At 45.4% G+C, this 23,286-nt stretch overlaps 1 protein-coding gene across 1 annotated transcript in view; it reads right to left on the reverse strand.

The window, feature by feature from the left end:
* LOC126474876 (proton-coupled amino acid transporter-like protein pathetic) overlaps window positions 1-23,286 on the reverse strand; it is a 146,526-nt gene that overhangs the window by 14,388 nt on the left and 108,852 nt on the right. Inside the window, exons 6-8 of the mRNA XM_050102359.1 lie at window positions 22,627-22,711; window positions 10,391-10,678; window positions 975-1,153 (exon numbers count right to left, since the gene is read on the reverse strand). Of these exons, the coding sequence (XP_049958316.1) occupies window positions 975-1,153; window positions 10,391-10,678; window positions 22,627-22,711 (552 nt within the window). The remainder of the gene's footprint in view (window positions 1-974; window positions 1,154-10,390; window positions 10,679-22,626; window positions 22,712-23,286) is intronic.

Raw genomic sequence — 23,286 nt, forward strand, 5'->3', positions numbered from 1 at the left:
AGACAGCGTGGGCAACGCGAAAAGATGAGTGCCTAGTTTATCCATTATTTCAAGAAATGACTTTATTATCTGTGCTCTAATGACACCTGCCACATAATATAATTTTGTTGTTGCCCAAAAATGCAATAGTCAGCAGCGTGAGCAACACTACAATCATAATTAATTTTTGACCTTTGTTGTGGTAGGGTTGTTAGAGCGTGTAATGTTAAATCTATAAAATATACTGCGAGGGCTGATCGGAGAGTAATGTCCGATCGGTCACGAAATGAAAGCCACAGTGACAATAATTACTTTTTTATTCGCAACAGTTAGCCACACCTTCCAGTTACCCCCCTAAATAGTCGCCGCTCCGACTTAGACATTTGTTATTGCGTTGTACAAACTTCCCAGTACCCTCAAAGCAGCCGCCTGCAGCCAGTTCTATAGGCTGGTCTGCCTTTCGTTGTTTGTGCCAAAATGCTGTCTTCGTAGCCAGCGGTTCATGTGAGGAGAGATGAACAACGGAGGGAGCCAATTAAGGGCTGTATTGTGGCTGATCAAACACTTCCCATCAAAAACGCTGCAGGAACGTCTTCATTGCCCCTGCAGAATGCGGCTGAAAATTGTCTTCCAGAAAGAAACGCATCACATTTATGTTATGTGGGCTGCATAGCTTCAGGCGAAATCTCTCACCAGAGCCACATACTTGGCGGGAGACACTGTTGTTTTAGGCATTTCTACGTGATCACTTTGCGCTATGATCTGAAAAGAGCGCCGTGAAGCATTCGACAGGTACTCTAAAGACTGCCCGATACATATGTGCAAAGTTCCATCGGATTTTAACGGTGGTTTCCTTTTCGCGCCTAATCGGACCTTACTTTCTGAATACGCCTAGTACATCTGCAAGCCTTTATGAGAAATACTGGATGTAAATAAAGCGTATGAACAGAACTTTATTTGGGTGGAGTCACCACCGCACTGTTAACTGGACTCACACGTCTTCTACGGGCAGGTTGAGGGTGATGCTGCCCATGGTGTCCTCCCCGTACTTGTAGTAGCCGAAGAAGCCCACCACGCAGTACAGGGTGCACATCAGAGCCATGGCCGTGTTCACCACTCCGGGGCACCCCGAGAAGTGTGTGGGATTCCGCATGTTGTTCTCCACAGGCATCACCTGCAAACCAAACACAAACGTAAGTCCCTCGTTACTGAAAAAGTCAACACCCTCACAGCAAAGGCCCCTTGGGACGTCGCTCTTATACCATCCTCTCACGCAACGCGCGGAGTAACGTGGACACGGATGTGATTTCCTGCATGGTTGGTAAGCGATCAGAAATCATCACACAGGACACTATATGCTCGCTAATGTCTTCTCAAATCGTAGTGGTATCCAGGGACGGCTGCTCATGTCTCAGAGTTACAAATTTTGTTTCTAAATACGGACATTGTTGAAACAAAGATTCCCGAAGATGAGTGCAGAAAACACTGAAGAACGTCCTGGAGATATTAATGTCACTACACTCATAGTAGCAATAACTTTAAAAATATTTCATTTCGTCCTAGGTAAAAAGCTTTTGTAGCACATCTACATGTATACATATTTCGACAAGTGAACAAACCATCGTAGATTTATGAGGAATTGAAATAGTCCATTCAGGAATCGAACACAAATCTCCTAGCTGGGAAAGCAGTACATTACCAAAACATCTGTGTGCAGTAGCCTAGAGTATCGTCAGCCGCAGTACAGACGGGACCGGCGGGTTGGCGCAGCTCACGTTCCCACCATCTCAACGTCAGAGGCAGGGTCGTAACTCAACACAGCGTCCGACCAAACCACGCCGGTCTGCTTTCGAATTACATTTCTGCGGACACCACGGAAACGTACGGCATCAGCTGCGCCACCTGCCGAATTTCAACTGTTATCTTGTTATTTTTGTCAGTCACCAGTATTTACACTCATGTTCAGAAAAAAAAACAGATCACCTTGATCGACTAGATATAGGACGTTCATATTCACGTGACATGTTGATTAGAACGTTCTGCAGAAATAATTAGCATTTCAGCCACCCCTGTTGCCTAGTATGCATAGCGTTTACCATGGGCCCTGATGACTTGTTCCAAGCGTGATGGCATTGACGCATACAAGTCGCGAATGGCACACTTTGATATAGCCACCCATGCTATATTCACCTCTTTCTAAAGTTCATCTGTGGTGGTTGCCCTTAGCTCACAGCAGTGCACCCTTCATTTCACCATATCCCATACATTTTCGATCGGTGACAGGTCTGGTGATCTGGAGGGACAGAGCAAAAAGCTGACATCCTGCGACACCAAGAAGGCACGTGTTCGTGCAGCTACGTCTAGTCGTGCGTTGTCTTGCTGAAAAATGGCGTCTGGGGTGTTGTGCAGTAAGGGTATGACTACAGGTCACAGGACGTCATTCACATAGATCACACTGGTCACTTTGCCCTGGACAGGCACCAGTTATGATCTGTGGTTGTACTCAATAACACCCCACACCGTAAGCCCTTGAGTAGGCGCTGTATGTGTGGTGCGAATGCAGTCACTGTGATGCCGCTCCCTCAGCCTGCGAGGCCTTGTTCCATCTCTCTGGTTATGTTAGCACACAAAACATGTTAATATTTTCAATGGAGAACCTAGTGTTGTGATTGCATGATCAGAAAACTGGATTGTGGGTGGCAGTATACAGATGGTGCATTTTTGGACCAATATTTTTGGAAGGAACCTTAAACAGTGAACGCCATTGTTTAATGATCCACGGTTGCATTGACCAGGTAAAGGAAGAAGAGATAGACTACTCATGGTTCCAACTGGATGGTGCTTTTGCGCAGGCAACTAATAACAGAATGCGCCTTCTGGAAGAGATTTTTTTGTGAAACGTGTCATCTCGAATATTCTATGGATCCTCGCTCCCCGGAATTTACTGCAGCAGACTGGTTTCTTTGTGGATCAGCAAAATCTGTAGTGTACCGCATTCGCCCACTCACGCTGTCTGATTTAAAAACTGAAGTAACTGCGAAAGTGAGAAGCACATCACAATAAGGTCTGCAGAAAGTGTTTGACAATAAAACTAAGCGGGTTAACACTTGTTTAGCCTCACGAAGACGTCATTTCCAGTATATGTTGTAGCTGCACACAAACTTTCCGAACACCTTGTATCACAAATGAATTTAATACCCCGAAAAATCATCGTAAGTTTTCGCTTGCTTTTTGATTAATATCACCTTCAGAGAGGTATTTTTGCAGTAACATTTGGTAATCACGAGCAATAAGCAGCTTGAAAGAAATCACACAGGAGTAAGTGTCTAACGTGTTGTCACATTTTTCACTCACCAAGTGTACTCGGTACATCATGGCGAGACGTTGTAATTGCCATCTGTGGAACCTGTAAACAATGTGAACTAAGAAATTAAGTAACTCAGAACACTCATGTTCAGAAATAAACAGAACACCTTAAACTGCTAGAGGCAGGACGTTCATATTCACAGGGCTTGTACATTAGTATGTTCTGCAGAAATGATTATAATATGCCCCATGTCGGCCAATGGCTTCAAGGTCGACATCGATATCGCGGCGCAACACTATCTATCGGTAAAATATGTCTGTGGCTCTCTTTGTCACTATAAATCGAAGGTAACTGATCAGTGTGACTGGGGCAGACGTACAGGATGCCCCGCAGACTATGCATGATCCGTACCGTGAAATCAGTGACTTTGAAACAGACTTTGAGAGAATGTAAAGCATCCATCCGGGAAACTGCTGCGCGTGTGGGACGAAGTGTTTAGGTAGTACAACGGGTGTGTGCAGAATGGTTCACAGAATGCCGTAGAATACCACGAGATGGGTCAGGTCACGCCACCCAGAGCACCCCCCCCACCCCCACCCCGACCCCGGAGAAGATCGACACCTCATCCGAATGGCATTGCAGGACAGATCTGCTACCTCATCTGCTCTGGCACAACAGTGGAACAGTACAACACATCGTACACTATCAGGAGTGACAGCCCTTCACGCCATGGGTTACGTGACCGTTACTTCTCCGCTTACCTTTGACGAATGTGCACATATGCACATACAGTGTTAATACAAATGATTGAAGCGATTTCACAGCTCTACAATAACTTTATTATTTGAGATATTTTCACAATGCTTTGCACACACATACAAAAACTCAAAATGTTTTTTTAGGCATTCACAAATGTTCGATATGTGCCCCTTTAGTGATTCGGCAGACATCAAGCCGATAATCAAGTTCCTCCCACACTCGGCGCAGCATGTCCCCATCAATGAGTTCGAAGCCGTCGTTGATGCGAGCTCGCAGTTCTGGCACGTTTCTTGGTAGAGGAGGTTTAAACACTGAATCTTTCACATAACCCCACAGAAAGAAATCGCATGGGGTTAAGTCGGGAGAGCGTGGAGGCCATGACATGAATTGCTGATCATGATCTCCACCACGACCGATCCATCGGTTTTCCAATCTCCTGTTTAAGAAATACCGAACATCATGATGGAAGTGCGGTGGAGCACCATCCTGTTGAAATATGAAGTCGGCGCTGTCGGTCTCCAGTTGTCGCATGAGCCAATTTTCCAGTACGTCCAGCTACGCATGAAACTTGCCCGCACGCGTTCAACCGTTTCTTCGCTCACTGCAGGCCGACCCGTTGATTTCCCCTTACAGAGGCATCCAGAAGCTTTAAACTGCGCATACCATCGCCGAATGGAGTTAGCAGTTGGTGGATCTTTGTTGAACTTCGTCCTGAAGTGTTGTTGCACTGTTATGACTGACTGATGTGAGTGCATTTCAAGCACGACATACGCTTTCTCGGCTCCTGTCGCCATTTTGTCTCACTGCGCTCTCGAGTGCTCTGGCGGCAGAAACCTGAAGTGCGGCTTCAGCCGAACAAAACTTTATGAGTTTTTCTACGTATCTGTAGAGTGTCGTGACCATATGTCAATGAATGGAGCTACAGTGAATTTATGAAATCGCTTCAATCATTTGTAATAGCCCTGTACATTCTAGACGGCAATAGTATATGGAACGACGTCACTGGAGACAGGGATGGCATCAGGCATACAGGTTCTGCTTGTTTGAAAATGATGGCCGCAATTTGGTTCGCAGCAGACAGAGGCAGCGGCATCGCAGTGACTGCATTTGTACAAGACATACAGCACCAACTCGAGGCCTTATGGTGTGGGGTACTATTGGATACAACTACAGATCACAATTGGTGCTCATCCAGGGCACTGTGACCAGTGTGACCTGCTTGAATCACCCTGTGACGTAGCCACACCCTTTCTGCACAGCACCCCAGACGCCATTTTTCGGCAAGACAATGCACGACCATATGTTGCTGCACGTATACGTGCCTTCTTGGTGTCAAAAGGGCGTCGGCCTTTTGCCCTCGCTCTTCAGGCCTCCAGAAGTGTCTTCTTATTCTTCGGCCATACAGACCTTGGTGGGCCTTGGCCTCCTAAACAATCTTCCACCATATATCTCTTTCTCAACCTTTTTCCTCCATCCAATCGAAAAAGTGTTGGACGTGGTGAAAGAATGGTGGCAGTGCTGTGACCCAGTGCCAACCACCACAGACGAACTTTGGAACCTGGTGAATGTAGCATGGATAGGTATATCACAAGACGCCATTCGCGCATTATACGCGTCGATGCCATCATGCATGGAATAAGTCATCAGGGGTCATGGTGGACCCTGTTCCTACTAGGCAACAGGACACATTCTGAACTGAGGTGACCGAAATGCTGATCATTTCTGCTAATCATACAATTGTACATGTCCTTTGAATGTGAACTCCCTATCTTTAGTTGTTCAAGATGTTCTGTTTTCTTTTCTGAAGATGAGTGTGATTCTATAAGCATATAATTCAAGAGCACACTGGCAAGTGTTATACCGACGTCGAGACACGAGACACAGATTGGCCTATCTAGAGCAAAAACAAGTAATTTTAAAGGAAAAAAGACCAAAACGTTTCTGTTACTAAAGTCAGATGGCACAGTGTATCTTCTACATCTCCGTGTAATACACTCGATGTAGGCCATCGTCGATTAATCCCGAAGCATGAGTACGGAGTTACGTAGCTATGAAATCCATAACATTATGTAAATTTGGAAATCACAAATAAAGGCAGCCGAGTTCATATTCTGAATATATATTAGTAAATACTGCTCAGCGTTGAGGAGGACCACACAGAAATATGGAAAACTTCATGCATGCTTCCCGATATTTTAGACGATGCGGAGGCTAGAGCAGTTACCGTGTAGTTCTCCTACGGGGAGATCAGAGATCTGTAATACACTACTGGCCATTAAAATTGCTACACCACGAAGATTAGGTGCTAAGGACGCGAAATTTAACCGACAGGAAGAAGATGCTGTGATATGCAAATGATTAGCTTTTCAGAGCATTCACACAAGGTTGGCACAGTTGGCGACACCTACAACCTGCTGACACGAGGAAAGTTTGCAACCGATTTCTCATACACAAACAACAGTTGACCGGCGTTGCCTGGTGAAACGTTGTTGTGATGCCTCGTGTAAGGAGGAGAAATGTGTACCATCACATTTCTGACTTTGATAAAGGTCGGATTGTAGCTTATCGCGATTGCGGTTTATCGTGTCGCGACATGGCTGCTCGCGTTAGTCGAGATCCAATGACTGTTAGCAGAATATGGAATCGGTGGGTTCAGGAGGGTAATACGGAACGCCGTGCTGGATCCCAACGGCCTCGTATCACTAGCAGTCGAGATGACAGGCATCTTATCCGCATGGCTGAAACGGATCGTGCAGCCACGTCTCGATCACTGAGTCAACAGATGGGGACGTTTGCAAGACAACAGCCATCTGCATGAACACGTCGACGGCGTTTGCAGCAGCATGGACTATCAGCTCGGAGACCATGACTGCGGTTACCCTTGACGCTGCATCAGCATGGACTATCAGCTCGGAGATCATGGCTGCGGTTACCCTTGACGCTGCATCACAGACAGGAGCGCATGCGATGGTGTACTCAACTACGAACCTGGGTGCATAATGGCAAAACGTCATTTTTTCGGATGAATCCAGGTTCTATTTACAGCATCATGATGGTCGCATCTGTATTTAGTGACTTCGCGGTGAACACACATTGGAAGCGTGTATTCGTCATCGCCATACTGGCGTATCACCCGGCGTGACGGTATGGGATGCCATTGGTTACACATCTCGGTCACCTCTTGTTCGCATTGACGGCACTTTCAACAGTGGACGTTACATTTCAGATGTGTTGCGACCCGTGGCTCTACCCTTCATTCGATTCCTGCGAAACTCTACATTTCAGCAGGATAATCCACGACCGCATGTTGTAGGTCCTGTACGGGCCTTTCTGGATACAGAAAATGTTCGACAGCTGCCCTGGCCACCACATTTTCCAGATCTCTCACCAGTTGAAAACGTCTAGTCAATGGTGGCCGAGCAACTGGCTCTTCACAATACACCAGTCACTACTCTTGATAAACTGTGGTATCGTGTTGAAGCTGCATGGGCAGCTGTACCTGTACACGCCATCCAAGCTCTGTTTGACTCAATGCCCAGGCGTATCAAGGCCGTTAATACGGCCAGAGGTGGTTGTTCTGGGTACTGATTTCTCAGGATCTGTGCACCCAAATTGCGTGAAAATGTAATCACATGTCAGTTCTAGTATAATATATTTGCCCAGACACAAAGCCCATGCCTACTACAGTAGTACAAGTTTGTATGCCAACTAGCTCTGCAGATGATGAAGAAATTGATGAAATGTATGACGAGATAAAAGAAATTATTCAGGTAGTGAAGGGAGACGAAAATTTAATAATCATGGGTGACTGGAATTCGTCAGTAGGAAAAGGGAGAAAAGGAAACATAGTAGGTGAATATGGATTGGGGGGAAGAAACGAAAGAGGAAGCCGCCTTGTAGAATTTTGCACAGAGCATAACTTAATCATAGCTAACACTTGGTTCAAGAATCATAAAAGAAGGTTGTATACCTGTGAGAATCCTGGAGATACTAAAAGGTATCAGATAGATTATATAATGGTAAGACAGAGATTTAGGAACCAGGTTTTAAATTGTAAGACATTTCCAGGGGCAGATATGGATTCTGACCACAATCTCTTGGTTATGAACTGCAGATTGAAACGGAAGAAACTGCAAAAAGGTGGGAATTTAAGGAGATGGGACCTGGATAAACTGAAAGAACCAGAGGTTGTACAGAGTTTCAGGGAGAGCATAAGGGAACAATTGACAGGAATGGGGGAAAGAAATACAGTAGAAGAAGAATGGGTAGCTCTGAGGGATGAAGTAGTGAAAGCAGCAGACGATCAAGTAGGTAAAAAGACGAGGGCTAATAGAAATACTTGGGTAACAGAAGAAATATTGAATTTAATTGATGAAAAGAGAAAATATAAAAATGCAGTAAATGAAGCAGGCAAAAAGGAATACAAACGTCTCAAAAATGAGATCGACAGGAAGTGCAAATTGGCTAAGCATGGATGGCTAGAGGACAAATGTAAGGATGTAGAGGCTTGTCTCACTAGGGGTAAGATAGATACTGCCTACAGGAAAATTAAAGAGACCTTTGGAGAGAAGAGAACCACTTGTATGAATATCAAGAGCTCAGATGGCAACCCAGTTCTAAGCAAAGAAGGGAAGGCAGAAAGGTGGAAGGAGTATATAGAGGGTTTATACAAGGGCGATGTACTTGAGGACAATATTATGGAAATGGAAGAGGATGTAGATGAAGATGAAATGGGAGATATGATACTGCGTGAAGAGTTTGACAGAGCACTGAAAGACCTGAGTCGAAACAAGGCCCCGGGAGTAGACAACATTCCATTAGAACTACTAACGGCCTTGGGAGAGCCAGTCCTGACAAAACTCTACCATCTGGTGAGCAAGATGTATGAGACAGGTGAAATACCCTCAGACTTCAAGAAGAATATAATAATTCCAATCGCAAAGAAAGCAGGTGTTGGCAGATGTGAAAATTACCGAACTATCAGTTTAATAAGTCACAGCTGCAAAATACTAACGCGAATTCTTTACAGACGAATGGAAAAACTGGTAGAAGCGGACCTCGGGGAAGATCAGTTTGGATTCCGTAGAAATGTTGGAACACGTGAGGCAGTACTAACCTTACGACTTATCTTAGAAGAAAGATTAAGAAAAGGCAAACCTACGTTTCTAGCATTTGTAGACTTAGAGAAAGCTTTTGACAATGTTGACTGGAATACTCTCTTTCACATTCCAAAGGTGGCAGGGGTAAAATACGGGGAGCGAAAGGCTATTTACAATTTGTACAGAAACCAGATGGCAGTTATAAGAGTCGAGGGGCATGAAAGGGAAGCAGTGGTTGGGAAAGGAGTGAGACAGGGTTGTAGCCTCTCCCCGATGTTATTCAATCTGTATATTGAGCAAGCAGTAAAGGAAACAAAAGAAAAATTCGGAGTAGGTATTAAAATTCATGGAGAAGAAGTAAAAACTTTGAGGTTCGCCGATGACATTGTAATTCTGTCAGAGACAGCAAAGGACTTGGAAGAGCAGTTGAACGGAATGGAAAGTGTCTTGAAAGGAGGATATAAGATGAACATCAACAAAAGCAAAACGAGGATAATGGAATGTAGTCAAATTAAATCGGGTGATGCTGAGGGAATTAGATTAGGAAATGAGACACTTAAAGTAGTAAAGGAGTTTTGCTATTTAGGGAGTAAAATAACTGATGATGGTCGAAGTAGAGAGGATATAAAATGTAGACTGGCAATGGCAAGGAAATCGTTTCTGAAAAAGAGAAATTTGTTAACATGGAGTATAGATTTAAGTGTCAGGAAGTCGTTTCTGAAAGTATTTGTATGGAGTGTAGCCATGTATGGAAGTGAAACATGGACGATAACTAGTATGGACAAGAAGAGAATAGAAGCTTTCGAAATGTGGTGCTACAGAAGAATGCTGAAGATAAGGTGGGTAGATCACATAACTAATGAGGAGGTATTGAATAGGATTGGGGAGAAGAGAAGTTTGTGGCACAACTTGACTAGAAGAAGGGATCGGTTGGTAGGACATGCTTTGAGGCATCAAGGGATCACAAATTTAGAATTGGAGGGCAGCGTGGAGGGTAAAAATCGTAGAGGGAGACCAAGAGATGAATACACTAAGCAGATTCAGAAGGATGTAGGTTGCAGTAGGTACTGGGAGATGAAGAAGCTTGCACAGGATAGAGTAGCATGGAGAGCTGCATCAAACCAGTCTCAGGACTGAAGACCACAACAACAACAAACATATTTGCCCAATGAATATCCGTTTATCATCCACATTTCATCTTGGTGTAGCAATTTTAATGGCCAGTAGTGTAGGGTCGAACACTCACCGCGCCAACGCCCTCCATGGCGTAGATGGTGGTGGTGAGGAAGACCGGTAGGGCGGTGACTGAGGAGGGCAGCATGCGGCGGTCCTCCAGCGGAGGCAGGTCGACGAACATGTAGTACAGGGTGACCGCGAGGCCAGTCGCGATGCACAGGTTGGCCAGCATCGAGAAGGGCACCAGGGTCTCGAGGTGCCGCAGCTGGCCCTTCGCAAGCAGCAGAGGCGTCAGCATCACCGTGTAGATCCGGATGTCGAAGCGCGTCGCCTCAGACGTCGAGTGGTAGTCTCCGATCTGTACAATTACACACATACACACTGAAAACGGCGTACGGTACCGGGAACCGAACCTGGAAGCTTTGCCTTTCGCGGGCAAGTTCTCTACCGACTTAGCTACGCATTTTCCGTCAGGACCTTTCCTCCTGCTTCCAGACTTACTTTGCAGGAGTTACACAAGAAAGGATACTGTAGAGAAGAGACTTAGCCACAGCCTAGAGGAGAGTTTCCACAAAGAACTTCCTCTCTGTAAACGTGTAACATAACAATACAATTTCTTATGTCTCATATCTCTGATATTATACACTGCTTGCCAAGAAATGTGAAGCACCCAGGAAGGGGCAAGGAAATGAAATGAAACTTCATGGGTTGAGAGGGTATGTGGTGTTATTTCAGTGATTACAATATCGAGGCAACTTTGCAAACAATTTGGCAATATGAGTCGCCTTATTAGTATGTCTTGGCATCCCCTATGACCTGGCAACATGCTTTGATTCGTTTGGGAATGGTGAGGTGGTAAAGAGCTGGTTGGGGAGCTAAAACGTACTGGAACCACAAAACAAAGTATATTTTGGCGACAGTTTATTAAATAAGAATCAAAACCTTTGCAATTAGAAAAATACGCTAAGAATAAAATGATAGGAATTCTGAAGTTCAAAAACTTGTAGTGATAAAAGCGTAACAAGTCAGAAAAACAGAAAAGAAGTGGGTCATGTCTGAAGAATACTGACGCACTGAGTGTTCCGTATAAACTTAATTGTCTGTATAGGCAGTCATCCATTCTGCGAATAGAGACTCTCGACGACTTTTGCTAGTTATCTACATTGATACAGGCAAGATATCAGCCCCAGGGACCCCAAGACTTTCGATAATGTTTTAACTTCAAGTTTGAAGTCAGATAACAAATTACACAAGACTTTTTCGCGTGATATAGTTACAAACTCTCAATTTTCTGATTTTTTTCCCCTTTACTTTTTCTGTGAAATATTACATCTTGCCAAATTTCATTATTCTACGTCAGCGGGAAGTACTCTACACGTTTGAATTGACGAGTATCGAAGTATATAACATAAATGGCCTTATCGTATAGTACTACCAAGAGAGTACATACCTTAGCACGCGATATAAATTTCAATTTTATACGTCTGATTGATTCCTGAGTAAAAGGAGTCTCGACAGGTGGAAGGACAGGCAGATATCTGATAACAAATAACAGAAGAAATACACTATGTGATCAAAAGCATCGGGACACCTGCCTGAAAATTCCAGTTCGTGGAGCCTTCCATCGATAATGCTGAAGTTCAGTGGAGGGTTCGCCCATCCTTAGCAGGCATACGTTCAGACAGCTGCTGGAAGGTTTCATGGGGAATGGCAGCCCATTCTTCACTTAGTGCTGCACTGAGTAGAGGTATTGATGCAGTTCGGTGAGGCCTGGCACACCAAGCGAGGCGTCGTTTGGCATTTAGCGGCGTGATGTGTGGTTTATGAGCAGCCGCTCGACCATGAAATCCAAGTGCCCTCACTTTCCGCCTAACCGACATAGTACTTGAAGTGGATCCTAATGCAGTTTAGAATTCCTGTGTGATTGTCTGGATAGATGTCTGCCTATTACACATTACGACCCTCTTCAACTATCGGCGGCCTCTGTCTGTCAACAGACGAGGTCGGCCGTACGCTTTTGAGCTGTACGTGTCTCTTCACGTTTCCACTTCACTACCACATCGGAAACAGTGGACCTAGGGATGTTTGGGAGCGTGGAAATCTCACGTACAGACGTATGACAAAAGTGACACCCAATCACCTGTCCACGTTCGAAGTCCGTGAGATCCGCGGAGCGCCCCATTGGTAGCACAATGTTCCTAAAATGGAAAACGTATGTTTCTTGGCGTCTCCGTATACTTTTGATCACATAATGTATTTTTTTAGTGAGACGTAACTGCAAATTAACAATTTTTGGATATCTTCTTTTTTGTTGTGCTGTGAAACTTTTCTTCTTGAGGTATTTCTTGATACCAGCTTAACGAGAAGTAACCTGTAGGCTTTGATGACTCAACTAGGGAGTATCGAAATATCTAACAAATGGCCATAACTTGATTGCTTTGACATAAAAGCTTCACATTTCTGGACTGTCAAGCAACCGTAATCTTACTATTTGACATAAATTTCGACTTGATATGTCTTCCCATTGCTGTGGAAAACGGTTCTTAACAGTCAGACAGAGAGACGGGCAACAAAATGATACTATAAGGATTTCGTTTTCACTGATCGAAGTACAGAACTCAGAAAACGGCTTAGCACAAAATGAAAAGTGTCTCCCCCAGTCGCAGTACGAATGAGTTTTAAATCAAGCTCAATTAAACCGCATTCACTCAAGAGCGGCTGTTAAATACGAGTAGTTTGATAAATTTAGCAAATTCCAAATCGACTTAGGGCTCAGTTAAAGGTATGTTTCATTGGTAAGCCAAGAAATCTTAAGTTACAAATAGGTATGGTGCAACACAATTCACTAGTGGTAACAAGTTAATGGTGCAAGGCAAATCCAAAATTATTCTTAGCAACTTCACTAATGGATTATCTCAAAGAAGTAAGTGGTAGCAGTAAGAAGGTCAACAGTCCCAGATTAGAAACTTAAATACTAAAACTAAAAGTGTAGCCAGAACAAATTCTTAAACTTCTCTTACAAGAAATTTTAATAGTTTCGCAAAATGTAGACACATACAAAATTAACGACCAGCAGCCATCTAAGCAAAATTCACAATCGGTGAAGAAGTCTTATGTGTTCTGTGCTGACGTAAGCTGTCGCCAGCACACCAATCGGCAGAGATGTGGCACGAAGATCGGAAGCCGGCGCTGGATCGAGCGCGCCTACCGCGAGAGAGGCCAGAGACACACCTGCAAACAACACACCACCAACGCCTTCTCGGCAGCCTGTATTTCGGCCGCCGCCGCTGACTGGAGGGTCTGACTGACTCACTCTTTCTGTTTGGCGTCTGTCAGTTCACTCGCAGATCGGGATCAGGTCACATCTCATGTTATGACAGTGCATAGCGACTAGTTCAGTGCTTATATCGGGTCTATCAGTGAGACTACAGATTTTAATAGCAAGATTACCGATATTGTCTGCAAATGACTATTAAGGATGAGATAGTACCATGAACATGGACTCTATTCAAGTTAAGTAGGAGCTTCATGTAAATAAAGAATCGTATTAATCCACATGTGCCTTTGTATTGTAGAAAGAGGATACTGCCTACCCATAACAACATCAACTCCCCTGCTTCGTTGCGGTAGAAGACTCTACACTGTCGACGAGGATTCTACGATTTCCCCAAAAATATAGTGAAAAATAAAGTAAGTCCACAACTATACGGGGTGTTACAAAAAAGTATGGCCAAACTTTCAGGAAACATTCCTCACAGACAAATAAAGAAAAGATGTTATGTGGACGTGGGTGCGGAAACGCTTAATTTCCATGTTATAGCTCATTTTAGCTTCGTCAGTATGTACTGTACTTCCTCGATTCACCGCCAGTTGGCCCAATTGAAGGAACGTAATGTTGACTTCGGTGCTTGTGTTGACATGCGACTCATTGTTCTATAGTACCAGCATCAAGCACATCAGTACGTAGCATCAACAGGTTAGTGTTCATCACGAACGTGGTTTTGCAGTCAGTGCAATGTTTACAAATGCGGAGTTGGCAGATGCCCATTTGATGTATAGATTAGCACGGGGCAATAGCCGTGGCGCGGTACGTTTGTATCGAGACAGATTTCCAGAACGAAGGTGTACCGACAGGAAGACGTTCGAAGCAATTGATCGGCGTCTTAGGGAGCACGGAACATTCCAGCCTATGACTCGCGACTGGGGAAGACCTAGAACGACGAGGACACCTGCAATAGACGAGGCAATTCTTCGTGCAGTTGACGATAACCCTAATGTCAGCGTCAGAGAAGTTGCTGCTGTACAAGGTAACGTTGACCACGTCACTGTATGGAGAGTGCTACGGGAGAACCAGTTGTTTCCGTACCATGTACAGCGTGTGCAGGCACTGTCGGCAGCTGATTGGCCTCCACGGGTACACTTCTGCGAATGGTTCATCCAACAACGTGTCAATCCTCATTTCAGTGCAAATGTTCTCTTTACGGATGAGGCTTCATTCCAACGTGATCAAATTGTAAATTTTCACAATCAAAATGTGTGGGCTGACGAGAATCCGCACGCAATTGTGCAATCACGTCATCAACACAGATTTTCTGTGAACATTTGGACATTTGTTGCTGGTGTCTTGATTGGGCCCCATGTTCTTCCACCTACGCTCAATGGAGCACGTTATCATGATTTCATACGGGATACTCTACCTGCGCTGCTGGGACATGTACGACACAACATGTGGTTCATGCACGATGGAGCTCCTGCACATTTCAGTCGAAGTGTTCATACGCTTCTCAACAATAGATTCGGTGACCGATGGATTGGTAGAGGCGGACCAATTCCACGGCCTCCACTCTCTCCTGACCTCAACCCTCTTGACTTTCATTTATGGGGGCATTTGAAAGCTCTTGTCTACGCAACCCCGGTACCAAATGTAGAGATTCTTCGTGCTCGTATTGTGGACGGCTGTGATACAATACGCCATTCTCTAGGGCTGCATCAGCGCATCAGGGATTCCATGCGACGGAGGGTGGATGCATGTATCCTCGCTAACAGAGGACATTTTGAACATTTTCTGTAACAAAGTGTTTGAAGTCACGCTGGTACGTTCTGTTGCTGTGTGTTTCCATTCCATGATTAATGTGATTTGAAGAGAAGTAATAAAATGAGCTCTAACGTGGAAAGTAAGCGTTTCCGGACACATGTCCACATAAAATATTTTCTTTCTTTGTGTTTGAGGAATGTTTCCTGAAAGTTTGGCCGTACCTTTTTGTAACAAAAAAAATGGCTCTGAGCACTATGGGACTTAACTTCTGAGGTCATCAGTCCCCTAGAACTTAGAACTACTTAAACCTAACTAACCTAAGGACATCACACAACACCCAATCATCATGAGGCAGAGAAAATCCCTGACCCCGCCGGGAATCGAACCCGGGAACCCGGGCGCGGGAAGCGAGAACGCTACCGCACGACCACGAGCTGCGGACCTTTTTTTGTAACACCCTGTATAACATGTTCCTGGGGCACAATGGCCAAGCAAAATAGTAGCCTGCAGTTATAGTAAAGGACGCCTTAGGCGGCGTTTCTTAGACATACATACAGTTTTAAAGACGCTTTCCAAACAAGCCACTTATGAACTGAATAGTTAGGCAAACGCTAAACCAAAAGAACAGCAGACAACGGCAGTAGACACTCAAACAGGCATTGGGGAAGACTCATTGAGCAGCATGACAAAATAAACAGTTAATCAAAATTGAAAATGCCGACCGCGGTGGCTGTCCGGTTATGGCGCTGCAGTCTGGAACCGCGAGACTGCTACGGTCGCAGGTTCGAATCCTGCCTCGGGCATGGGTGTGTGTGATGTCCTTAGTTTAGTTAGGTTTAAGTAGTTCTAAGTTCTAGGGGACTTATGACCTAAGATGTTGAGTCCCATAGTGCTCAGAGCCATTTGAACCATTTTTTTGAAAATTGAAAATGAATGGGAAGTAGTATGGATTTAACAAACCCAGATGGCCAGTTGTCGTATCGAAATAGATCTCTTTTTACGGACGTACTGCAAAATACATTGATCCACCAGAACTTCATGACCATCTCCCTAACAGCAGGTATGTCCACAGTTGGTGCGGATAACAGCGGTGACGTATCCTGGCATGGAAGCAGCGAGGCCTTGCTAGGTCACTGGAGGGAGTTGGCACCACATCTGCAAACACACATATGTCACCTAATTCCTGTAAATTCTGGGGAGGGAGGTGATGAGCTCTGACATCACGATCAGTCATATCCCAGATGTGTTCGATCGGGTCAGATCTGGCGAGTGGGGGGACGAGCACATCAATTGGAACTCGCCACTAAGATCCTCGAATCTCTTCATCACACTCCTGGTCTTGTAACATGGCACATTATCTTGCTGAAAAATGCCACTGCCCTCAGGAAACATGATCGTCATGAAGGGGTGTACATGGTCTGCAACCAGTGTACAATACTCCTTGGTCGTCATGGTGCCTCGCACGAGTTCCACTGGACCCATGGATGCCCATGTGAATGTTCCCCAGAGCATAGTGGAGCAGCCACCAGCTTGTGTCCATCCCGCAGTGCAGGTGTCAAGGAGCTGTTCCCTTGAGGACGACGGATTCGCGCCCTCTCGTCGGCGTGATGAAGAAGGTATCGGGATTCAACAGACCATGCAGCGTTATGACACTGCACTAACGTCCTGTGCCGATAGTCACGTGCCACTTTCTGTCGTAGTTGGCCATGTCATGGTGTTAACATTGGCCCACGAATTGCTCGTCGGCCACGGAGGCACATCATTAAGACCGTTCGATGCACTGTGTGTTCTGACACACTTGTGGTCTGCCAAGCATTGGAGGCTGATGTTAGTTCCGCCACAGTTCATCGCCTGGCCTCTTTTACCAGCCTGCCCAGCCTAAGACGCCCAACCTCACGACGTCTGGTCGTGATTTGACCTTAGTTCCGCCAAGTGTTGAAGACATTCACCACAGCACACATCCCACGCACTACAGCTAGTGCACTTTCCGAAGTGCTCGTGCCGAGCGTCCGACCCATCACAATCTGCCCTCGGTCAAACACAGACATATCGTGCGCCTTCCCCATTCTACGCATGGACATTGCGTTCACTGATACTACATGCACCGTGTGTGTGTCTGACTAACAGGTCATTCCTGGCCAATAGACGCACCTATCGCCTTGACGGGTTTATATCGATAACAGGTCGACGGTCATAATGTCCTTGCTGATCAGTGTATCATTGGTGAGTGTACAGTGAGATCACTGACAACAAAGCATTAAGCACATATAGCACTGAAGCGCCAAAGAAACAGGTGTAGGCATGCGTATTCAAATACAGAGATATGTAAACAGGGAGAATAAAGCGCTGCGGTCAGCAAGGCCTATATAAGACAACTAGTGTCTGGCACAGTTGATAGATAGGTTACCGCTGCCACGATGGCAGGTTATCAAGACTGAAGTGAGTTTGAACGTGGTGTTATAGTCGGTGCACGAGCGATGGGACAGAGCATCTCGGAAATAGAGATGAAGTGGGCATTTTCCGGTACGATCGTTTCACTAGTGTACCGTGAAAATCAGGAATCCCCTAAAATAACAGACACAGCAAATAATGTTTTAAGAACAAGCTAATGTGATCCCAATTAGAATCTTAAGGCAAGTAACCACAATCACAGCTGAATGCCTTTAACGTCAAGAACTGCAATTATAAAAAAAAAAAAAAATTAACAAAGACACTGCAAAGCAGCAATGCAATAGTAAAGGTTAATTTAAAAAGACAGGCAACTGATCACCAAACAGGTGAGATAAAATGATGGTAAACTTGGTAGCATAATCATTTAAACCTGCTGTAACGCCAATAATGGCAATATATAAAAAATATTAGAAACATACAATAAAAACAAATACAATAATAAAACACAAGGGCCAGTCACAGACGGTGGACCAGGAATCGACCTCTGAGTAGGTCCCGCAAAAAAACAATTTCGCGAGCGAAAAGATAGGAAGCCAAGAGTTTCATTCACTTCGCAAGATGGTAACTCAGACTAGTGGCAGTCTAACGAGAGACTAATGATAATCTTGCTGAGGCTACCTGACGTCCCATAAATCAAATGCGAAGATGTAAAAATACTCCTAAGCCGGAACAAGCAGCCTGGACTCTGTCCGCAGAATACTGTGCTTAGAGCGCCCAGAAAGAGAAAGGGGCCGGCCGGAGTGGCCGTGAGATTCTAGGCGCTACAGTCTGGAGCCGAGCGACCGCTACGGTTGGAGGTTCGAATCCTGCCCCGGGCATGGATGTGTGTGATGTCCTTAGGTTGGTTAGGTTTAATTAGTTCTAAGTTCTAGGCGACTGATGACCTCAGAAGTTAAGACGCATAGTGCTCAGGAGCCATTTGAACGAGAAAGGAATCACTACCAACCAAGTAGAAGAATCGTCAACCAACCTACAATCAAGAAAGCTGTCAAAGCTAATCGCCTCACTGGACAGCAGCGGCAAGGTGAGGAAACGTACACTGCTGTTACATACACTAACCCCCACGACAGTAACTGGGGCGTTAGAGACCACGAGGCAGGAAAAATACCGCTGGTTGAACTTAACAGATAGTAACAAACTGAATGCAATAAATAGTAATTAGAAGTCCAGGAAAGCTAATCATATCCGTCTTTGCCAAGCACTCCACTCTCTGCTCTTCACCTCGGCAACATCACTAGCAGCAACACGAATCCAAGTCACTGGAGAATTGCAAGATCTCACAATGATGGACGTTTCCCTACTTGAATCCAAATGCACTCAACTTAAAGCTTGCAGGATCCGGTTTTGCGTCGAGATCGTGCACCCTCGTAACCACAGCCCTTCTATCCGGCAGTCCATGCGTGCCGCCAGCGGTCCCAGCGTGTTCTGGCAATGCGCGTACCTGTCTCCTCCCGGGTCCCCAAACAAACTGCCTGCAGACACGACCCGGAAGAACAACGACCTCGCCCCAAAGATAGGGCCACAGTTACTACATATCGATAACCGCCACTGCTGCCACTAGCGGACAGGTAACACTTGCGAAATCAACTGGCGCCAGTCAACACGAGAAGAAGACAAACAACCGCCACCATGTCAGCTAAACGATATGGTCTGGCCTCCAACAGAGGACGGAAACCTACAACAGCAGCAACGCGAGCCGCAGCACGACTGACGCAATACACTAGATAACATGTGAGGCAAGCAACTTATAGGTAATCTAAATGGCAGGTCTCTAACAAAATACGAAATGCCTCAAAAACACTGGCAAACATGAGACAAAAGAACAGCGCAGGTAATCTGCATACCAATACAACAGAAAGCGCGTCGTACGCACATCACAAGGCAGCCACTTGTCTCAGTAAATTGGCGAATGGATCAGAAATAGCCACAGTCGATATCAAAACACCAAAGAAGACCTTTGTGTCACAACACCCGACCGGAGTAATGACGTAAATATCAAATAGACATGGGAAACAGGATGCTGCAACAGACCACAAATGTTAGGCGACAGCCATGTTCAAAGTAGGCGTTGTGACGTCGCTAACACTGCCATGGTGAGGCTGCCGCCTTCCAGCAATGTTCGACCAACGTGGAGCGCCCACACTTCCCCAGTCAACACGCACCTCCAACTGCCACTGCTGCGGGCTGGTCAGCCCTACAGCCAGCTGAGAACGGGCTTGTCTCCCGTCCACTGCTATTGACTCGTGCACTCTTGCTGCGAAGAGTCCATTGGTCTCCCAGCAACGGGCCAGACTCATGACTACAGTAGAGACTATCAGTACTAGTCCTAAAGCCATTATTTCTTCTCCTGAGAGACGCTTGCCCACAGTTGTAATCGTTCGTTGATATCCTGGACTGGGACGGAGCTGACGTCTGACTTTCTACTGGCCGTAGATCTTGGGATCCTTCTAGCCACACAATTACCACAACATCACGCAAATTGTTCATAGAGACACGTGCTACGTGTGGAGGAGCATTGTCCTATTTAAAAATGGCACCACGAAACTGTTGCATGAGAGGTGACACATCACGACAAGGGATTTTTGGTAGTGCTGTGCCGTCAGCCTTCTGCCAGTTACTACTAGCTGTGACCTGAAGCCATATCGCTGGCTCTCCACACTATGACGACAAGAGTAACGCTGCTGTGTCTCTCGACGTTGGAATAATGCGCCGTACTCCCGAGGATGGTGCTCGGGGTATATCTACATCGATACTCTACAAATCATATTTAAGTGTCTGGCAGAGGGTTCATCGAACCACCTTCACAATTCTCTATTATTCCAATCTCGTATATCGCGCGGAGAGAACGAACACCTATGTTTTCTGTACGAACTCTGATTTCCCTTATTTTACCACGGTGATCGTTTCTCCCTATGTAGATCGGCGTCAACAAAATATTTCGCATTTGGAGGAGAATGTTAGTGATTGTAATTTCGTGAGAAGATTGTTCCGTGGTGAAAAACGCCTTTTTTTTAATGACGTCCTTCCCAAATCCTGTACTACTTCAGTGACACTCTCTCCCCTATTTCCCGATAATACAAAACGAGCTGCCCTTCTTTGAACTTCTTCTATGTACTCCGGAAATCCTATCTGGTAACTATCCCACCCCGCGTAGCAGTATTCTAAAAGAGGACGGACAAGCGTAGTGCAAGCAGCCTCCATAGTAGATCTGTTACATTTTCTAAAGTGTGCTATCAATAAAACGCAGTCTTTGGTTAGCCTTCCCCACAACATTTTTTACGTGTTCCTAACAACTAAAGTGTTCGTAATTGTAATACCTAGGTATTTAGTTGAAATTGCGGCTTTAGATTAGACTGATTTTGGTGTAACCGAAGTTTAACTAATTCCTTTTAGCACTCACGTGGATGACCTCGCACTTTTCTTTATTTGGGGTCAATTGCCAATTTTAGCACCATATAGATATCTTTTCTAAATCGTTTTTCAATTTGTTTTGATCTTCTCATGACTCTACTAGTCGACAAACGACGTTATCTGCAAACAATCTAAGACGGCAGCTCCGATTGTCTCCCAAATCGTTTTAGTAGATAAGGAACAGCAAAGGGCCTATAACACCACATTGGGGAACGCCAGAAATTGAAGCGCCGAAATTAGTTGCTACAAAATAAATAAAATCATAAGGACGCCTGTAGGCGTTTCATTTTCCACAATACTCCCTTTTGGTTGAGATGTGGTCGACCAGAACCTTGACTATGTGTATGGCCACCATCACGTTCCCGCGTAGTCAAACACTGAGCCACTGTCCTATCCAAACGCCCCACAAACCTAGATATTTCACGATTTGACCAGCCGACGAAACAGAGTCCCAAAATGAGATCTGTGAGTTGACTTAGAAATTCCTTGAACTTGGAGCGTTTGCCTTTCTCGAGTCAGTACTGTACTGGCGAAAGCAAAGTTGTGAGGCTGTGTCGTGAGTCGTGCTTGGGCAGTTCAGTGCATAGATCACTTTCCCGCGTAAGACAGGAGTCCCCCGTTCGAGTCTCCGGCCGGCACACAGCTTTAAATCTGCCAGCAAGTTTAAAATCAGCGCACTATCCGCTGCAGAGTGAAAATTCATTCTGGAAACAATGTCTAAGGTTGTGTCTAAGTCATGTCTCCACCTTATCACTTTTTCAGGCAGTGCAGGAGACCCGCCGTGAAGTCTGGAAACCAGAACTATAAGCACTGTCAAAGGCAAGGCTGTGATGGCAGGTCGCGATTTGTGCTCGGATATCTCAGTTGATGAAGCATTTTGTAGTGAGAGGAAAAGATGCCGGATTCGAGTCCTTTACTGGCACACACAGTTTCATTCTGCCACAAAGTTTCAAATCTGTGCACAAACCACAGCATAGCGAAAATTAGTTTTGGAAATACATATACACAATACATATACACTTTTACCTAAATTCTACGGTGGCTGTCGACTATGATACCTAAATTACCATAGAGCACTTGAATTGTAGCAGTTGCTTCGCCAAATAGATCAGTACAAAATATTAGGAAAGGTATTTGGCAAGGTCCGTTAGGAGTCTTTTTAGTGTTAAAAGCAGTGCAAATCTCTTACTCGCACTAGAAACTATTGGCGAGGAAGTGGCTCAGTTCGCCTGATAGCCGTGTCCCATCGACGAACAACCCAGGAACATACGGGAAAAATGTACTGGTAGAGTAAGTAGTCTCCGCCCCTCACCGCTACGGCGGCTCGGAGAGTACATCCGGCAAGCACATCCCATTCCCAAGGCTGGATTTTCTCGCAGGTGATCGACTGCTGGCAAGCAGATACTCACCTGCTTGAGTGTGGCAGCGATGAAGATGGTGAAGATGGTGATGCCGCTGTAGTATGTGGCCACCAGCCCAGCGTTCACAAACCACCTGCAAAAGCAACGCAGCCGCTCTCACTAACCAACTGCCACTGTGCACTGGCACCCACCGCAAAGCAAATCAGAGCTTACTGAATTAGATACTGCACTTACATGCGTACTATAGGGTGGGACAAATAATAGTGGCCCGGAGTACAGATTTCCAGGATAGTAAGAAACACAGCAAAGGAAAGAAAATACAGTGCTAACATAACTATAGCAGATGTTTGAAGTTACCACCATTCATCTCTTGCCAGTTTTACACCCTGGTCAACGAGTCGCTGAAGGCGGATAGATGCTGTACTACTGGAATTGCAGCAACTTCAGCCTAAACGTTCTGCTGCAGTTCTTGAAGGCTACTAGTGTTGTTGCGATACACCTTGGACTTGAGGGTTGCCCACACAAAGTGATATATCAGGTGAGAAGTGTGACCACCCAGGGCAGCGACCAGACTGACCTAACAACTCTGTCAGGCTTGAAGATTATGTAAATGTAATCCAAGGTTCGGCCGGATGTATGGGCAGTTGCTCCATCCTGCTGTAAGTAACTGTAGGTCTTTTCCTCCTCCGTTAATGCTGCCACAAGTGG

The sequence above is a fragment of the Schistocerca serialis genome, chromosome 4 (genome assembly GCF_023864345.2).
Source record: "Schistocerca serialis cubense isolate TAMUIC-IGC-003099 chromosome 4, iqSchSeri2.2, whole genome shotgun sequence".
NCBI lineage: Eukaryota > Metazoa > Arthropoda > Insecta > Orthoptera > Acrididae > Schistocerca > Schistocerca serialis.